This window comes from Salvia hispanica, chromosome 2, assembly GCF_029641045.1.
Source record: "Salvia hispanica isolate PSC_SH4W2 chromosome 2, Shi_PSC_v1, whole genome shotgun sequence".
Taxonomy (NCBI): Eukaryota; Viridiplantae; Streptophyta; class Magnoliopsida; order Lamiales; family Lamiaceae; genus Salvia; species Salvia hispanica.
In genome coordinates, this window is record NC_142693.1 from 2023984 (window position 1) to 2042198 (window position 18215).

Sequence of the window (18215 nt, forward strand, 5' to 3'; positions counted from 1 at the left end):
CGAGACACTAGTTTTCATGGCCTGCTTTTCAACCCTAACGATTGCAAAATAGACGATTTCGTTGCCTTGGCAGCCTCCACACTTCGGCCCGACACCATGTGAGGGGATTCGAAACTAGTTTTCATGGCCTGCTTTTCAACCCTAATGATTGCAAAAAAGACTTTTCCGTCTCCTTGGCAGCCTCCACACTCCGGCCCGACATCATGTGAGGGGATTCGATCAATGTAAAACTACACGACAATAGTGAGATTCGAACCCAGACTCATTGTAGTAGGATCTGCCCCTCCGTTGCCAACTGCGCTGTCCTGCGGGCCGTACTAGTATATCATAGACTTATATTTTGTCAATTTTATTCAAATTATAAAATAAGATGTTCTTATTGTTATATTGAAAATTATTACTCCCTCCGTCCCCTATTAGGAGTCACTCTTTGACCGGGCACGGATTTTAAGAAATGTAAAGAAAAGTTGGTTGAAAAAGTTAGTGGAATGTGAAACCCATTTTTTTATATTGGTTTTATAATAAAATGTGAGTGAATTGAGTTAGTGGAATGTGGGACCTACTTACTATTTATGGTAAAAATGAAGTGTGACTTTTAATTGAGGACGGACCGAAATGGAAAAATGTGACTCTTAATGGGGTACGGAGGGAGTATTTGAAATAAATTCAAATAATATATTTTATAAAGTAGTAAGATATTCAATTAGTAGTCTTATAGTCATTCTCTACAAAATTATAAATTACGCAAATAATTCGATAATTTCATTTTGTTACCATTTAATTTACTAAAATAAAACCATTCCAGTTTCCACCATTTAATTTCCCAAATTCCAATTCATAGACTTAAATATAAAAATCCAGCTTAACTGAGCTAAGATCTAGTTTGACTTAAAAGTCACACATTTTCTCTCACTCGTCTCTGAAATAAAAAACCCTCTCCGAAATTCTCTCTCTCTAAATCGGAGCAAAATCAGCCATGGCCGCCGCGCCGACTCTCCCGATCTCCAACTCCTCCTCCGAATCCCAGCCCCCCATCGCCACCCCCGCCTTCCGCGCCTTCCTCTCCCGCCTCAGCACCTCCGTCCGCAGCGGCCTCGCGCAGCGCCGCCCCTGGCTGGAGCTCGTCGACCGATCCGCCTTCAACCGCCCCGACACCATCGCCGAGGCCGCCTCCCGCATCCGCAAAAACTTCAACTACTTCCGCGTCAACTACATTTCCCTCATCTCCCTCTCCCTCGCCTTCTCGCTCCTCTCGCACCCCTTCTCCCTCCTCGTCCTCCTCTCGCTCCTCGCCGCCTGGCTCTTCCTCTACCTCTTCCGCCCCTCCGACCAGCCGCTGGTCGTCGGCGGCCGCACCTTCTCCGATCGCGAGGTGCTGGGGATCCTCGTCGTGTCTACCATAGTCGTGGTGTTCCTCACCAGCGTCGGATCGGTGCTCATCTCCGCCTTGCTGGTCGGCCTCGCCGTGGTCTGCACGCACGGCGCGTTCCGTATGCCGGAGGATCTGTTTTTGGATGAGCAGGAGCCGATTAGCACCGGATTCATGTCGTTTCTAGGCGGCGCCGCCTCCTCCGCGGCCGTGCCAGCTGCTGCCGCGCGCGTTTGATTGGATCTACCGGATCTGATCGGATCTCATCTGTAGTGTTACTCGATCCAGAAGGTACGCGATTGTAGTTAGGGTTCTCGAATTCAATTGGATTTTGATTCGCCTGAATTGTATTATTTGCCCCCTCAATAGCCCTAGAGGAATTATGCTCTATTTTGGATTTTATTTTTTATTTTCTCTTTATACAAGATCTAAATTGTAAGATAACATTCTTCAGTCTCCTGCAAATTTGATGCCATTTCTGTGTAATTGGTTCCATTTTCGTTTACTTTATGCTCCTTATTGCTTAGAAATAGTTGTTGTTTTCCTCTTTTTATGTTTAGAGAAGTGTATATGCAAGTATTTGATATGCTTGACCTTGTTAGACTAGTTATGTAGAGAATTAATCGTGGGAAACACTAAATCAAGCTGTTCTCGATTCACACGAAGCTATTTTTCGTTTAAGGACTGTTAAAAGTTTAAACTAGTAACGTAGAGAATTAATCGTGAGAAACACTAAATTATGTTCTTGATTTACACGAAGTAGTTCTTCCGTTTAAGGACTGTTAAACTAGCACTAATGTAGATGTAGAGAATTAATCGTGAGAAAGACTAAATTATGTTCTTGACTTACACGAAGTTGTTCTTCCGTTTAAGGACTGTTAAACTAGTAATGTAGAGAATTAATCGTGAGAAACACTAAATTATGTTGTTCTTGATTTACACGAAGTTGTTCTTCGTTGAAGGGCGTTCAACGAGGGATTTTAGTTGGACATTACCTTGAAAAACTGCTGGAATGTAGCATACTTCAGTGCTTCAGTTTTATAGCATTTCTACACATAATTCTTGGCTACAGAAACGATAAATCGGATGTTAGTGAAGGTTCTTTTTATATTGAAACAAAAAGTTCTAGCTCGACCGAGTGTAGGTGGAAGTGAATTTAGCAGACTTGGACTTGGAGCTAGATTATGTGATCCAACAACGGGGGAGGCTTCGTTTTCGTCTAGCAAGCTTAGAGATTAAGTATTTGCTTAGTCTGGACTCTAGACGTGTGATTTTGTTTGTAACAACCAGACCTTAAGTTTGTGTTGTTTGTGGTTACCTATATATATTCGTTGAAAGCTTAAGGGTTTAATCTGTATTTACATGATGCTCTTATATTGAAGAATTTCTAACCTTGCATTGCCAACATAAGAGGAAATTTTGATGGAATATGTTGTAAACTACTTATTAATAAGAGAGAGCTCATGTTTGTATTATGAAGTTATAAATACTCTCTTTGTTCGATGTTAATCCCTTTGTTCGATGTTAATCCCTCTGTTCCAAGTTAATTGATTCATTTCTATTTTTGGCAAAAAGTAACCATCTTTCTTATGTTATTCTCTTTTCATCTCTCTTACTTTATTCACCATCCACTTAACACACTATTGTTAAACTCCGTGCCGAAAAGAAACATCCCAATTAACAAGGAACGGAGGGTGTGTATGTTAGTTGTTGTAGTTATTCCTAGTGAATATCAAGTTATTCCTAGACTGTGACTTTTTAAGCTCTAGAACTGCATCAAAAAGAGGTATAAGATGGTTAATGAAGCTTATCCCTTTCTTTCACGTTTGGAGGAGAGGAAATTAAAGCAATACAATTACATGTGTAGTAGTACTATAATAAGATCATGAGATTTAGCATATTACTACAATGCTTAAGAATGGACTTTTGTTTTATTGGAAAAATTGCACCAAAGAAAATGCCAAATCAAAGAAAAAAGATTCATTTGACATGTGTCCAACAAAGTTTCATGAAAGAAAACAATGAAGACAAAAGGTGCACAACACAATGAACAAAACCCTGAGAGCATTCCATTGCTTCAATAAAATATTTTCCTAAACGGTATATGAAAAGAAAATGATACTTACTTGCTACAACATTCAAACGAGTTGGCCATCGACCTTGATTTTCAGATGGTGATGGTGGCTGCGCCACTCCAAATCAATACGTAGTTCTGGGCATTCACTAATTTCTAAATACTTCAATGTATCCACAAAGGGCAGATGCTTCAACTTGTTGCAATTCCATAGATATAACCATCTTAAAGATGAGAGGTTCCCCAACCATTGGGGCAATTCTTCTACTCCTATATCCTCCAACTCCAATGAATAAACAACAGTGAGATTTTGAATTGATTGGGGCAGCCACTCCCAATTTTCCATCCCCTTCAAACTTAAGTAACGAAGTGAGTTGCAGCAACTTTGCAGCATCCCTTCCACAGTCTCTGCAATGCCAACACTATCCTCTCTTGACCATTCCACACTCACGTCTATGCTTAATGATTTCAAGCTGCTAAGATCCCAACTCTCAACACTACCACTACTAGCAGCCATCAATTTAGGAACACCTCGGATTGTCAATTGTGTGAGACGAGTAGATGATTTAGTGAGGCAGTCAATTAGCATTGGTAGATTCTTTAGCCTCCCTAATCCTTCCAATACAAGATCCTCAATTGTAGGGGCCCACGACTCTAGCATTTCACACGGCAATTCCATCAGCTGTCCGCACCTTCTAATACTCAGCCGACGGAGGATCCCCTGAGATTGTCTTGCTCCGCCACTTGGATTCCCAATCGACTTTAGATTCTCACAATCCAAAATATACAAATACTCCAAAGAATGGAGGGTGTTCAAGCCATCTGGTAATTCTTTCAGCACACAACATTTTGATATGTTAAAAAATGTGAGATTTTGATTGTTATAGAATAACCATTCTGGCAGACATTCCAATGCCTCTAACTCTCTTATTTCGAGTGATGTTAAATGATTGAATGAATTATTTATGAACCTCACCTTCTTCAATTTTTTCAAGGAAAGAGACTTGAGCTTAGGCAAGTGCTCCAGCTTTGGGATTTCATCAATTTCTGAGCAATCAGAGATTGTAATTTGAATCAAGTTGGCAAATGGTACCCAAGAGCCTTGAGGCCCATCACGTACTGTCATCTTCTGAGACCATGTTGGAAACCTTTTTCCTTTGAATCCTGAAATCTTCAACTTCTTCAGATTTGCATGAGGTTGGAGGCCTTCCAATACACTTTCATCGTTTCTTTCATCTTCTCTACCATGATCCCATGAAAACTCCAAATCAAATAAGTTTCGCTTAAGAAACATATTTGCTTTTAGAGCCTCTTCCTTATCACGCACCATCTCCGTATTACGAATCACTAGTGTTCCTTTGAGATTCTTCAAACTTCTGAGCTCTTCAATTTGGTAGCCCTCTTCTTTGCCCACTGTGAAGTGAGGTAGTGTTTGGAGATTAGTCAATCTCCCAATCTCCGCCGGCAACTTTGTATTAGAATAGATATGAAGATGCCTTAAGTTAAACATATACTTTAACGTACTTGGCAGTTCATCTATGTACCAGCTTGTTCTGAGTGTTTGCAAGTGATGGAGTTCACCAATCCATTTCGGCAACTTTACAATATTTGAATTTGATATATTCAAATTTCTCAAATGTACCAACCCCCTAATTGAATTCGGCAACTCTTTATAACCACCAGAGAGAGTAAGATTATGCAAACATTCGAAGTCTGACAACTTGGTACTGGAAGTTTCACATTTTAAGAATAATGTGCGCAAATGCTTAGCCATTTTTTTCGGAATAGGACTTGCTTCTTCGTTGAGAAACATGTATCGCAGTGGAGTACCGCCACCTTCATTATTAGCTAAGGTAGAAGTTGCAAGATCATGCACAAGATCATGCATCACACACTCTGAAACATTTCCATAATCATCTTTATTTGCAACTTGCAACAAAGAGTTTTGTAGAAGCACATTAAAAAACATGTTGCCCACACACTCCATGTCATCTCTTTCGCTTGGTTGAAGAAAGCCTTCGGCCATCCATAGTTCAATCAAGTCATGCTTCTTAATTTCCCGACCTCTGGGGAAAACTGAACAAAACGAGAAGCACTTCTTGAGTGACGGTGAAGATAGGTGATCAAAGCTCATTTTCAATATATTTGAGATATTATCACCTCCTTCACCATCCGAAACCCAATTTTCATTGATGAAGCACCACTCTTCTTCGGACTTACCGCGAAGCACTCCCCCAACTACGTTGGTAGCTAATGGCAAACCCTGACATCTTTTAGAAATTTTTCTTCCAATCATCTCAAATTCTGATGGAACCTCACCATTTTCATCAAAAGTTTTGGCTTTGATTATGGACCAACAATCCTCATCCGATAAGCCATTCAATAGATGAATATAAAATGAGTTCACAATTGAAGCAACCTTTTGACTCCTGGTGGTGATGATAATGCCATTACCCTTTGTAGAAGTAACTCCCAATATGGAGTTTATAAAGTCTTCCCATTTCATAACATCATCATTCCATACATCATCAAGAATAAGAAGATAGGTTTTACCCTTGAGAGCTCCTTGAAGCTTTTCTAGAATATTATCTCTGCTCTCAACTCCATCGCTAGTCTTTTTAGTCAACTTACAAAGTATTTTGTTGAAAAGGCTAACTGGATCAAAAGTTTGAGAAACATGAACCCAAATAAGTGATCCGAATCGAACCTTTACCCTTTCATGATTGAACAATTTCCTAGTCAACGTAGTTTTCCCCATACCCCCCATTCCCACAAGAGCAAGGATGGACAACATCCGCTCCTGTGGTAGAGTTTGGGTGAGCATGTCAACTAGTTTAGGCACATCGTCATCTCTTCCAACAAAGATTGGATCAAGACCGAACGAATCCGTCTCAATGGAAGTAAGAGCAATAGCAGCAGGTGCATTCACAACCATGCTTTGAAGGCCAAGATCTGTTGCCCTTTTGTTCATAGATTCAAAATCAGCATTGATATGTTTGATTGTGAGAGACATATTACGCTGACTTGAAATGCCATGAATGGATGAGAAGCATGATAGTACCTTATCCTTGGCTTTGGGTGTCTTCATTTTCTTCACTTTTTTGTGGAGAAGATGATAGCTGAGTTTGTCCAAGACATTGTCAGCATCGAAAGCCAGAGCTTCGAGCTCCCTCAGCCAGATCTTGACAGCATCTTGAGTGATGAATTTCTTCTGTGCATCACTCAAGTAGGCTAGAATCATGACCAAAGTCTTTTGCAGCTGTTGGGCATCTTTGTCGAGACCTCGAAGTAGAGAGTACTCTTCCCTTAAAGCGTTGATCAGGTTTTGGAGAAGAACTTCGATGGCTGCAGCACCTCCATCCATGGCTTTGCTTTGCAGAAGAGATATCAGTGTGAGAGAAAATGGTTTTGAATTTTTTTTTTCTTTACGAAGATGAGTGTTTGAACTTTGAATTGTAATGTGAACTAGTGGATGATTATTCAAAGGATTTGGAAGCTGCCGCCATCAAAATTTAAACACAAATCAACTCTACTAGAATTGGGGCCCACGACTCTATAAAGTCTTAAGTTCATATTCAATTTTGTTGAATTCTTCTCCATTGTCTATGAATAAATGTTTAATTTCAACTCCATACGGCTTCTAAGAAATATATAGAAAATTGGATGAAAAGAAATTAGTTACATTCCAAAATATTAATTGAATGAGTTAGTGAAAGTAAAGTCTATTTTTCATAAGTAATAATAATAATAATAAAAAAGTAAGATTTTTAATGGTAAATATTTGAAGGAAGAGCCTCTTCCTAGTCACACACTCTTAAAGGTTTGGAATGTGTAATTATTCACTATGATAGATGCATCAATGCAAGGAATTAAATTCATAGACAAAGACTCATAGACAAACATTACACCCAAAGAATAACTAAGTTCAATAAGATTTTGTCCATAAAATTTGTCTAGATTCATGTCGGAACAACATAAAAGAACCAACTAATCATCCAAAACAAACACTACAAATAATCAAAATCAGTAAAATCATGGAGAGCTTGATGTTAAGATCAATGTACATTCCGGAGTTGATGCGCATCTTCTTAAGTTTTCTCGTCTTCCTCCTTCCTCGTGTTCTTCTCCCTAAGTCTCCCTTTTTCGTTGCGAATGATTGAGAAAACTGCATTAAAAACTGAGTTTTTACGCTTGAATGAACAAGCCACCAGCTGGGCAACAATTGGCTAGACAAATCACCGGGCCGGGTAAAAGTCTCTGACCGAATTTTTATTTCTCAAACGTCCTCTGATGACCAAAATTCATTATGCATCAGTATAAGAACATAAGATTTGGCACAGTGCTTTGGTGGGAAAATTGCACCAAAGTTATTGCCAAATCAAAGAAAGATTCATTTGACATAAAGTGTCCAACAAAGAGAAGTTGTCTCATTTATGATTCTCTATATTAGCAAAATTTTCATGAAAGAAAACAATGAAGAATGAGGTGCTCAGCAAAAACTAAAAAATTTGCAGCTAGCAGAGTTTGGAAACATCAAGATTTAGAAGATCACAGACCTCACACCACGACGATGATGATGATGATGGCGACAGCATCACTCTATAGAAGTCCAGAGACTTGTACAAACTGCACATGGAACAAAGGTAGACTGATGAAAGAGAATAAAACAGGAGCGAGTAAAGGAAGGGAGAAGAAACGTGTTGCTTTTTTGCCCAAAAAAATATGACTTAAGTCACAGACAATCCAAAAACGAATACGACTCTGCTACAGAGGGACGGAGGGATTACTTACTTGCAAATCGTCTTTGATTTCCAGATTGGGATGGTGGCTGCGCCATTCCGAATCAATACGTAGTTCTGGGCAATCAGCAATATATAACCTTTCAAATTTAGTGAGGTGCTTCAATGCATCCACAGAGGGCAGGCGCTTCAATTTGTTGCAACTACATAGAAATATATCCCTCAAAGATGAGAGGTTCCCCAACCATTGAGGCAATTCTTCTACTCCTATATTCTTCAACGTTAACGAATAAAGAAAAGCGAGATTTTGAATTGATTGGGGCAGCCACTCCCAATTTGCCACCCCCTTCAATTGTAAGTCAGTAAGTGAGTTGCAGCATCCTTGCAGCATCCCTTCCACAGTCACCGCAATGCCAGCACTAGCCTCGCTGGACCATTCCCCACTCACATCTATATCTAATGCTTTCAAGCTGCTAAGATCCCAACTCTCAACACTATCATTACTAGCAGCCATCAATTTAGGAACATCTTTGATTTTCAATCTTGTGAGACGAGTAGATGATTTAGCGAGGCAGTCAATTAGCATTGGTAGATTCTCTAGGCTCCCTAAAGCTTCCAATTCAAGATCCTCGACTGTAGGCGCCCACGACTCTAGCATTTGACACGGCAATTCAATCAGCTCTCCGCATTCTATAATACTTAGCTCACGAAGGATCCCTTGTGACTGTCGTACTCCACCGCTAGGATTTCCAATCGACTTCAGATTCTCACAATACCAAATTCTCAAAATCTCTAGAGAATTGAGGGTGTCCAAGCCATCCGGTAATTCCTTCAACACACCACAGATGCATATTTCCAAACATGAGAGATTCTGATTGTTATAGAATAACCTTTCTGGCAGATATTCCAACATATCTAACTCTTCTATTTTGAGTGATGTTAAATGATTGAATGATGTATTTATGAGCCTCACCTTCTTCAATCCTTTCAAAGAAAGAGACTTGAGATTAGGCAAGTGCTCCAACCTTGGGATTTCCTCAATTTCTGAGCACTCGGAGAGTTTTATTTCAATCATGTTGGCAAGCGGTACCCAAGAGCCATGTGGCCCATCACGTACTGCCATCTTCTCAGTCCATGCTGGAAACCTTTTGCCTCTAAATCTTGAAATTTTCAATTTCTTCAGATTTTTATGAGGTTGGAGGCCTTCCAATACACTCTCATCATTTCTTTCATCTTCTCTATCATCACTCCATCGAAACGCCAAATGAAATAAGTTTGGTTTCTGAGCTATATTTGCTTTCAGGGCATCTTCCTTATCACACACCTCCTCCAAATTACTAATCTTTAGCATTCCCTTGAGATTCTCCAAACTTCCGAGCTCTTCAATTTGGTATCCCTTCTCTTTGCCCACTGTGAAATAAGGTAGTGTTTGGAGACTAGTTAATTTCCCAATCTCCGCTGGAAACTTTGTATCAGAATAGATATGAAGATGCCTTAAGTTAAACATGTACTTGATTGTACTTGGAAGTTTCTCTAACCTCCATATGTTTACTCTTAATGTTTGCAAAAGATGGAGTTCACCAGTCCATTTCGGCAACTTTACAATTTTTGTATTTGAAATATTCAAATTTCTCAAATGTACCAACCCCCTAACTGAATCAGGTATCTCTTCATAATCACCAAAAAGAGTAAGATTATGCAAACATTCAAAGCCTGAGAACTTGGTACAAGAAGTTCCACCTTCTAAGAATAATGTACGCAAGTGCTTGACCACATTTTTTGGTATAGGACTTGATTCTTTTTTCAGAAACATGTACCGAGCAGGGGTATTGTCATCTGCATTATTGGATAAGACAGAAGATGCAACATCATACACAAGATCATGCATCACACACTCCGAAACATTTCCATAATCATCTTTCTCTGCAACTTGCAACAAAGAGTTTTGTAGAAGCATATTAAAAAACATGTTGCCCACAGACTCCATATCATCTCTTTGGCTTGGTTGAAGAAACCCTTCTCCCATCCATAGTTCAATCAACTCCTCTTTCACGATTTTCTGACCTTTGGGGAAAACTGAACAAAACGTGAAACACTTCTTGAGTGATGGTGAAGAGAGGTGATCATAGCTCAATTTCAATATATTTGAGATATTGTCACCTCCTTCAGCATCTGAAAGCCATTTTTCGTTGATGATGCGCCAGTCCTCTTCAGACTTACCATGAAGCACTCCCCCGACTACATTGGCAGCTAAGGGCAAACCCTTACATCTTTTAGCAATCTTTCTTCCAGTCATCTCGAGTGCACCATTTCCAACTGATGATTTAGCTTTGATTATGGACCAACAATCTTCATCTGATAAGCCATTCAAATGATGAATATGAAATGGCTTAACAGTTGAAGCAACTTTTTCACTCCTAGTGGTGATCAAAATGCCATTTCCTTTAGTGGAAGTAGCTCCTAGTATGGATTTTATGAAGTCTTCCCATTTCAAAATATCTTCATTCCATACATCGTCAAGAACAAGAAGATAAGTTTTGTTCTTGAGATCTTCTCGAAGCCTTTTCACGATATCTTCCCTGTTCTCAACTCCATCACCAATATCTGAACTCAATGCCGAGAGGACTTTTTTGAAAAGACTGATTGGATCAAAAGTTTGAGAAACATGAACCCAAATAAGTGATCCAAATCGAGCCTTTATGTTTCCATGATTAAAGACCTTCCTAGCCAACGTAGTCTTCCCCATACCCCCCATTCCAACAAGAGCAACGATGGAGACTTCTTGTGGGTGGGTGTGGGTGAGCATGTGAACTAGTTTAGGCACATCATCATCTCTTCCAACAAAGATTTGATCAAGACTCAACGAATCCGTCTCAGTGGATGTATTAGCAACAGCAGCAGGTGCATTAAGAATTATATCCTTAAGGCCAAGATCTAATGCTCTTTTGTTCATACACTCAAAAGTAGCATTGATTTGTTTGATTGTATGAGCCATATTAAGCCGACGTGAAATGCCATTAAAGGATGAGAAAAATGATAGTACCTTATCCTTGGCTTTGGTTGCCATCATTTTCTTCACTTCATTGTGGAGACGATGGTAGCTGAGTTCGTCCAAGACATTATCAGCATCGAAAGCCAGAGCTTCGAGCTCCCTCAGCCAGACCTTGACAGCATCTTCAGCGATAAATTTCTTCTTTGCATCGCTCAAGAAGGCTAGAATCAGCGCCAGTGTCTTCTGCAGCTGTTGGGCATCTTCGTTGAGATCTCGAATTAGAGAGTACTCTTCCTTTAAAGCGTTGATGAGGTTTTGGAGAAGAACTTCAATGGCTGCAGAACCTCCATCCATGGTTTTGCAGAAGAGATATGCAGTATGAGAGAAAATGATTTTTTGATTTTTTTTTTCTCTTTCCAAGATGAGTGTTTGAATTGTAAACATGTGGATAACTATTCAGTGGATATGGATTATGGAAGCAGCCGCCATCAATATTCAAACACCAATCAACTTTGTTAGAAATTTCTACTCCATTAGTCTATGAATAAATATCTAATCGAATGATCCTTAAGTTATAAGAAATACTCCCTCCGTCCTAAAATATTTGAGGCATTTATTTTGAATACGAAATTTAAGAAATGAATATGGTAAGACTAAAAAATGGAGAGAGTGTAAAAAAAAAAACTGAAGATAAAATAAGAGAGATAGAAAATATGAGAAGATAGACATTTTACCAAATAAAAATAAAATAATTTGGGACAATCCAAAAAGGACAACAACTTAACTACCCTATTATAGAAAGAGAATACAGAAAAATGGACGAAAAAATAATAGTAATATAAATAAGTTAATTTATAAAAATAATAAAATAATTTTTAATGGTGAACATTCTAAAATGATGATACTGAGTTTTTAGTAGTGTATAACGTGTATTTTGTTGTCAACTTTCAAAATATGCCAAACTACCACGTGAAATTTTATTAAATTCTGATTTGTATGCAATTTTCAAAATAACCGAAATTTGAATTGATTGTAATTATTCTACGGTGAAGAGATCTGATAGTCTAGGTGTGATGTATTTTAATGTTTTCAACTAAATTAAGATGTATCTAGTATTATAAGAAGGCATAGTTTAACTTATCTAAGTCATGTGTAATTTCACGCCTATACTATATGGGCCTAAAATGGATTGGGCCATGCCATATATAGGGGGAGGGTGTGTCAAATAAATATTTTGGTTATTCTAATAACTACATACGGCATACCAATCAACAAGATTGATATTTGTACAAAAAGTATTACCAAAAGATATCTAAAAATAATTGTTATTGCATACATTCAATAATACAATATGAATGAGATGTATTAGTAGAATATGAAAAAACAGTTCAAATGAAATCGGTAGAAAAGGTTCCTTTCTATCGCGTCTCCTACCTATTTTGATCCCTCTCTTTCCACTATTTATATGAGGTGCGAACCCTAAAACGAAAAAAAGGAATTAACAAACGTAAATTAGCAACGAAATTCGGAAAATTGTAATAGTATGATGTTTTTATTCCTCAACCGACCTCCGGTGACAAAAAACTTACCATGCATCAACACTACTTCAGCGAAATCCTACTTTTGATTCCTTAGCTTGCTTGTTTCACAGGTCTTGTGTGAATATCAAGTCATTCCGAGACCGTGACTTTTTAAGCTCGTAGTTGGAACTGCAACATAAAGTGGTATAAGATGGTTAATGAAGCTTATCCATCTCTTTCAATTCGGAGGAGAGGAATTTAAAGCACTACAATCACAAGTGTAGTATAAGATCATGAGATTTAGCATATTACTACAATGCTAAAGAATTTAAATTTGGTTTGATTTTTATTTTATACTAGAAAATTGCACCAAAGTAACTGCCAAATCAAAGAAAAGAGATTACATTTGACATGCATCCAACAAATATAACTTGTCTCATTTATGATTCTCTACATTAGCAAAGTTTCATGAAATGAAGAAAAAGGTGCACAGGTCAAAGAAAAAACATCTTTGTAACCGTGAATTCACACAAACTGTACATATAACAACAAAACTTATCCACTATTGTCAATTGATTTATTATCTAAGATTGAATACTTCTATCTTAAATTTTTAAAAATTTGTTAGTTTTGGAAATACATGTAAAACCGCATAACAGATACTCCCTCCGTCCCAGAGAAGTTGGCACACTTTCCTTTTTAGTTTGTCCCACAAAAGATGTCACATTTCCCTTTTTGGAAAAAGTTCTCTCTCACATGAATATAAAAATTATATTTTCTCTCTCCATTTAACACACAAAACAAAACCTCCTAAAATCCCGTGCCATTTTCAAAGTATGCCAACTTCTCTGGGACGGAGGGAGTACAAAAAAGAGAGAGCAGTCCATTGCTTCAATAAATTCTATTCCTAAACAGAATATGAAAAGAAAATTGATTACTTACTTGCCACAACATTCACACGGGCCGGTTATTGACCTTGATTTCAATACGGGGATGGTGGTTGCGCCACTCCGAATCAATATGTAGTTCCTGGCAATCTCTAATATTCAACTTTTCTAATTTGGTGTGGTGGTTCATTGCATCCACATAGGGCAGACACTTCAACTTGTTGCAACTATTTAGAGATAAATATTTTAGAGATGAGAGATTCCCCAACCATTGGGGCAATTCATCTACTCCTATATTCTCCAACTCTAACGAAAAAAGAACAGTGAGATTTTGAATTGATTGGGGCAGCCACTCCCAATTTTCCACCCCCTGAAAATATATCACCTTAAGTGAGTTGCAGCATCTTTGCAGCATCTCATCCACAATCTTTGCAATGCCAACACTATCCTCTCTTGACCATTCCACACTCACATCTATGCTTAAAAAGTACAAGCTGCTAAGATCCCAACTCACAACACTACCAATACTAGCAGCCTTCAATTTAGGAACACCTAAAATGCTCAACAATGTGAGACGAGTAGATGATTTAGCGAGGCAGTCAATTAGCATTGGTAGATTCTTTAGCCTCCTTAATTCAACCAATTGAAGTTCCTCAATTGTAGGGGCCCACGACTCTAGCATTTCACAAGGCAATTCCATCAGCTCTACGCACCTTCCAATACTCAGCGAACGAAGGATCCCTTGTGATTGCCGTGCTCCACAACTTGGATTCCCAATCGACTTCAGATTTTCACAACCCCAAATACTCAAACTCTGCAGAGAATTGAGGGTGTCCAATCCTTCTGGTAATTCTCTCAACACACAACATCTGGAAATATTCAAATATGAGAGATTATGATTGTTATAGAATAACCATTCTGGCAGAAATTCTAATGCCTCTAACTCTGTTATTTCTAGTGACGTTAAATGATTGAACGAAGCATTTATGAGCCTCACCTTCTTCAATTTTTTCAAAGAAAGAGACTTGAGATTAGGCAAGTGCTCCAGCGCTGGGATTTCATCAATTTCCGAGCAATTGGAGAGTGTAAATTTAATCAAGTTGGCAAGCGGTATCCAAGAGCCTTGAGGCCCATCACTTACTGCCATCTTCTCAGCCCATGTTGGAAATCTTTCTCCTTTGAATCTTGAAATATTCAACTTTTTCAGATTAGCATGAGGTTGGAGGCCTTCCAACACACTCTCATCGTTTCTTTCATCTTCTCTATCATCACTCCATTCAAACACCAAATCAAATAAATTTGGCCTTTGAAACATATTTGCTTTCATAGCCTCTTCCTTATCACGCACCATCTCCAAATTACGTATCGCTAGTGTTCCTTTGAGATTCTTCAAACTTCTGAGCTCTTCAATTTGGTAGCCCTTCTCTTTGCCCACTGTGAAGTGAGGGAGCGTTTGGAGATTCGTCAATCTCCCAATCTCTGCCGGCAACTTTGAACGAGAATGAATATGAAGATGCCTTAAGTTAAACATATACCTTAATGTACTTGGCAGTTCTGTGTACCAGCATGCTCTTAATGTTTGCAAGTGATGGAGTTCACTAATCCATTTCGGCAACTTTACAATATTTGAATCGGAAATATTCAAATTTCTCAAATGTACCAACCCCCTAATGGAATTGGGCAACTCTTTGTTACCCTCACCAGAAAGAGTAAGATTATGCAAACATTCAAAGTCTGAGAACTTCGTACCAGAAGTTTCACCACGCAAGAATAATGTACGCAAATGCTTTGCCACTTTTTTCGGAAGAGGACTTGAATCTTCGTTGAGAAACATGTATCGAACTGGAGTGCCGTCATCTTCATTATTGGATAAGACTGAATATGCAAGATCATGCACAAGATCATGCATCACACACTTTGTAACATTTCCATACTCATATTTATATGCAGCTTGCAATAAAGAGTTTTGTATAAGCACATTAAAAAACATGTTGCCCACAGACTCCATGTCATTTATTCGGCTTGGTTGAAGAAAGCCTTCGGCCATCCATAGTTCAATTAAGTCATGCTTCTCAATTTCCCAACCTTTTGGGAAAATCGAACAAAACAAGAAGCACTTCTTGAGCGACGGTGAAGATAGATGATCAAAGCTCATTTTCAATATTTTTGAGATATTATCACCTCCTTCACCATGTGAAACCCAATTTTCATTGATGAAGCGCCACTCTTCTTCGGACTTACCACGAAGCACTCCCCCAACTACATTGGTAGCTAATGGCAAACCCTGACATTTTTTAGCAATCTTTCTTCCAATCATCTCAAATTCTGATGGAACCTCACCATTTTCATCAAAAGTTTTGGCTTTGATTATGGACCAACAATCTTCATCTGATAAGCCATTCAAATGATGAATATGAAATGAGTTAACAACTGAAGCAACCTTTTGACTCCGAGTGGAGATGATAATGCCATTACCCTTTGTAGAAGTAACTCCCATTATAGAGTTTATAAAGTCTTCCCAATTAGATATATCTTCATTCCATAGATCATCAAGAACAAGAAGATATGTTTTAGACTTGAGAACTTCTTGAAGCCTTTTCAGGATTAGTTCCCTGCTCTCAACTCCATCACCAATATCTGAAGCCAATGCTGAAAGAATTGTTTTGAAAAGACTGATTGGATCAAAAGTTTGGGAAACATGAACCCAAATAAGTGATCCGAATCGAGCCTTTAAGCTTTCGTGATTAAAGACTTTCCTAGTCAATGTAGTCTTCCCCATACCCCCCATTCCGACGAGGGCGACCGTGGAAAAGATCCGATCATCCTGGACCTCGGTGAGCATGTGAACTAGTTTAGGCACATCATCCTCTCTTCCAATAAAGATTGGATCAAGACTGAACGAATCCGTCTCAATGGAAGTATGAGCAACAGCGGCAGGTGCATTCACAACCATGCTCTGAAGGCCAAGATCTAATGCTCTTTTGTTCATACACTCAAAACCCGAATTGATTTGTTTGATTGTAAGAGCCATATTACGCCGACGTGAAATGCCACTAAAGGATGAGAAGCATGAGAGTACCTTATCCTTGTATGATTTCATCTTGTATACTTGTTTGTGGAGAAGATGATAACTCAGTTCATCCAAAACATTGTCAGCATCAAAAGTCACGACTTCAAGCTCCCTCAACCAGATCTTGACAGCATCTTGGTTGATGGATTTCTTCTCAGCGTCTTTCAAGTAGGCTTGAATCGTCTTCAAAGTCTTCTGCAGCTGTTGAGCATCTTTGTCGAGACCTTGAAGTAGAGAGTACTCATCCTTGAGAAGGTTGATGAGGTTTTGGACAAGAACTTCAATGGCTGCTGAAGACATTCCTTCCATGGTTTAGCAGAGATAGTACTAGACAGAGAAAATAATGGTATGTTTATCTTCCAAGATGAGGAATGGTTGTGGACGATATGCATACACTAAGGTCTCTCTCATGCATTATGACTCTTACTGTCTATTAATTGTCTATTAATTGTCTTTTGACAATTTGTTTGACTTCGAAATTGTTTAATGGAATGTTTGACTTTATAATTGAAAATGGTAGAAATGTATATCCTATTTTTTATATATTAATTTTAATATAATATATAAAATATGAGTAAGTTGGTAGAATATAAAGTTTATTTGTTAAATATAATAAAAAATGAAATATGATTCAAATGAAACTACACTAAGGTGGCAAAATGGATCTTCTAATGGAGATTGGAGTGAGTGGTATTTTGGGCCATTATACCTTAACTCATACTCACATTTAACTCGACCTTCATTTTTCCTTTGGCCCTGTTTATTTTGGCTGGGCCTCAATTAAACTTCTTCATTTTTTTATATTTATCATAGGAAATAAGATTAAACCTTTTAAGAAATAAAGTTAGACATCCCCAAAAGCTTAATGATATACTGGGCTTACGTGTTACAAATTGTGTTTGTGAGTTTGGGGTTTTCATTCATTTAATGGACTTGATTCTTCATAGATGGGCCTAAAAAGGATTGGGCCTTGCTAATATGGCAAGGGGAGGGAGTGAAATAAATACTTTTAGTAACTACATATACCAATCAGGCAATGAGAGAGTAAAGTAGCTGATGAAAAAAATTAAAAGTGATTAAATATTTTGTTTTTAGTCAAAAAAAAGGAAATAATTCAATTTAGTTGGAACATCCCAAAAAGGAATACAACTCAAATTAGTTGGGACATAGGGAGTATTTAAAAATAATTGTTATTGCATACATTAAATTGTACTCTTTTCATCCACACTATATTTTTCTTCTCGAACCCGGCATGAATTTTTTAAAGTGTACAGAAAAATGAATTGAAAAAGTTTGATAAACGTGATTTCATTTCTTATTCCTTGTGTTCCATAGAAATAGATATTAGTATTTCTCTTTTTTCTACGTCCAACATAAATAATACATATCTTCTTCTTCAGTGAAATGCAAGAATAGTTCTAGTGAAATGTGATATTTTATTTTAAATATCCATTATTGGAAAAATAAGAAATTTTATTATGGATGTAAGGAATATTATTCATAGTGAAAAATCATCAATCATGAACCATCTATTCATTCATAGCTCATGCTCCGAGTCTCAAAA

The 18215-nt window shown here is 38.0% G+C and overlaps 4 protein-coding genes across 6 annotated transcripts; 1 reads left to right on the plus strand and 3 right to left on the minus strand.

Moving 5' to 3' along the window:
- The first annotated feature begins 879 nt into the window (after positions 1-879).
- LOC125203065 (PRA1 family protein B3-like) lies at positions 880-1855 on the plus strand. The gene has a single exon (XM_048101352.2). It carries the CDS (start codon positions 977-979, stop codon positions 1604-1606), a length of 630 nt encoding a protein of 209 aa, XP_047957309.1. The 5' UTR covers positions 880-976; the 3' UTR covers positions 1607-1855.
- Positions 1856-3195: 1340 nt separating this feature from the next.
- LOC125201113 (putative disease resistance protein RGA1) lies at positions 3196-6963 on the minus strand. Its single transcript, XM_089064219.1, has one exon. It carries the CDS (start codon positions 6805-6807, stop codon positions 3508-3510), a length of 3300 nt encoding a protein of 1099 aa, XP_088920345.1. The 5' UTR covers positions 6808-6963; the 3' UTR covers positions 3196-3507.
- A 382-nt stretch (positions 6964-7345) lies between these two features.
- LOC125210529 (putative disease resistance protein RGA3) lies at positions 7346-11638 on the minus strand. Of its 2 annotated transcripts, none has more exons than XM_089065713.1 (3): positions 8235-11638; positions 8000-8069; positions 7346-7608 (listed from the first exon to the last, which is right to left on the minus strand). In XM_089065713.1, the coding sequence occupies exons 1-2, from the start codon at positions 11616-11618 to the stop codon at positions 8043-8045; spliced, it is 3411 nt and encodes a 1136-aa protein (XP_088921839.1). In that variant the 5' UTR covers positions 11619-11638; the 3' UTR covers positions 7346-7608; positions 8000-8042. The 2 variants fall into 2 exon arrangements, with proteins under 2 accessions (XP_088921839.1, XP_047966029.2); XM_048110072.2 differs by having other exon boundaries at positions 7346-7730.
- An 811-nt stretch (positions 11639-12449) lies between these two features.
- LOC148931370 (disease resistance protein RGA2-like) lies at positions 12450-17002 on the minus strand. 2 transcript variants are annotated; one of them, XR_016135289.1, is made up of 3 exons: positions 13637-17002; positions 12764-12883; positions 12450-12653 (listed from the first exon to the last, which is right to left on the minus strand). XR_016135289.1 is itself a non-coding variant. In XM_089064312.1 (2 exons), the coding sequence occupies exon 1, from the start codon at positions 16958-16960 to the stop codon at positions 13649-13651; it is 3312 nt and encodes a 1103-aa protein (XP_088920438.1). In that variant the 5' UTR covers positions 16961-17002; the 3' UTR covers positions 12450-12883; positions 13637-13648. The 2 variants fall into 2 exon arrangements, 1 of the variants encoding a protein (XP_088920438.1); XM_089064312.1 differs by having other exon boundaries at positions 12450-12883.
- Between the last annotated feature and the right edge of the window lie 1213 nt (positions 17003-18215).

Bases quoted from the DNA above. Each gene is read 5' to 3' on its own strand.
- LOC125203065 (XM_048101352.2), top strand. From the start codon at position 977: ATGGCCGCCGCGCCGACTCTCCCGATCTCCAACTCCTCCTCCGAATCC.
- LOC125201113 (XM_089064219.1), bottom strand. From the start codon at position 6,807: ATGGATGGAGGTGCTGCAGCCATCGAAGTTCTTCTCCAAAACCTGATC.
- LOC125210529 (XM_089065713.1), bottom strand. From the start codon at position 11,618: ATGTTTACAATTCAAACACTCATCTTGGAAAGAGAAAAAAAAAATCAA. The intron at 8,070-8,234 runs GTAAGTAATCCC...TTCCATGTGCAG, and splicing joins AAATCAAAGACGATTTGCAA to TTTGTACAAGTCTCTGGACT.
- LOC148931370 (XM_089064312.1), bottom strand. From the start codon at position 16,960: ATGGAAGGAATGTCTTCAGCAGCCATTGAAGTTCTTGTCCAAAACCTC.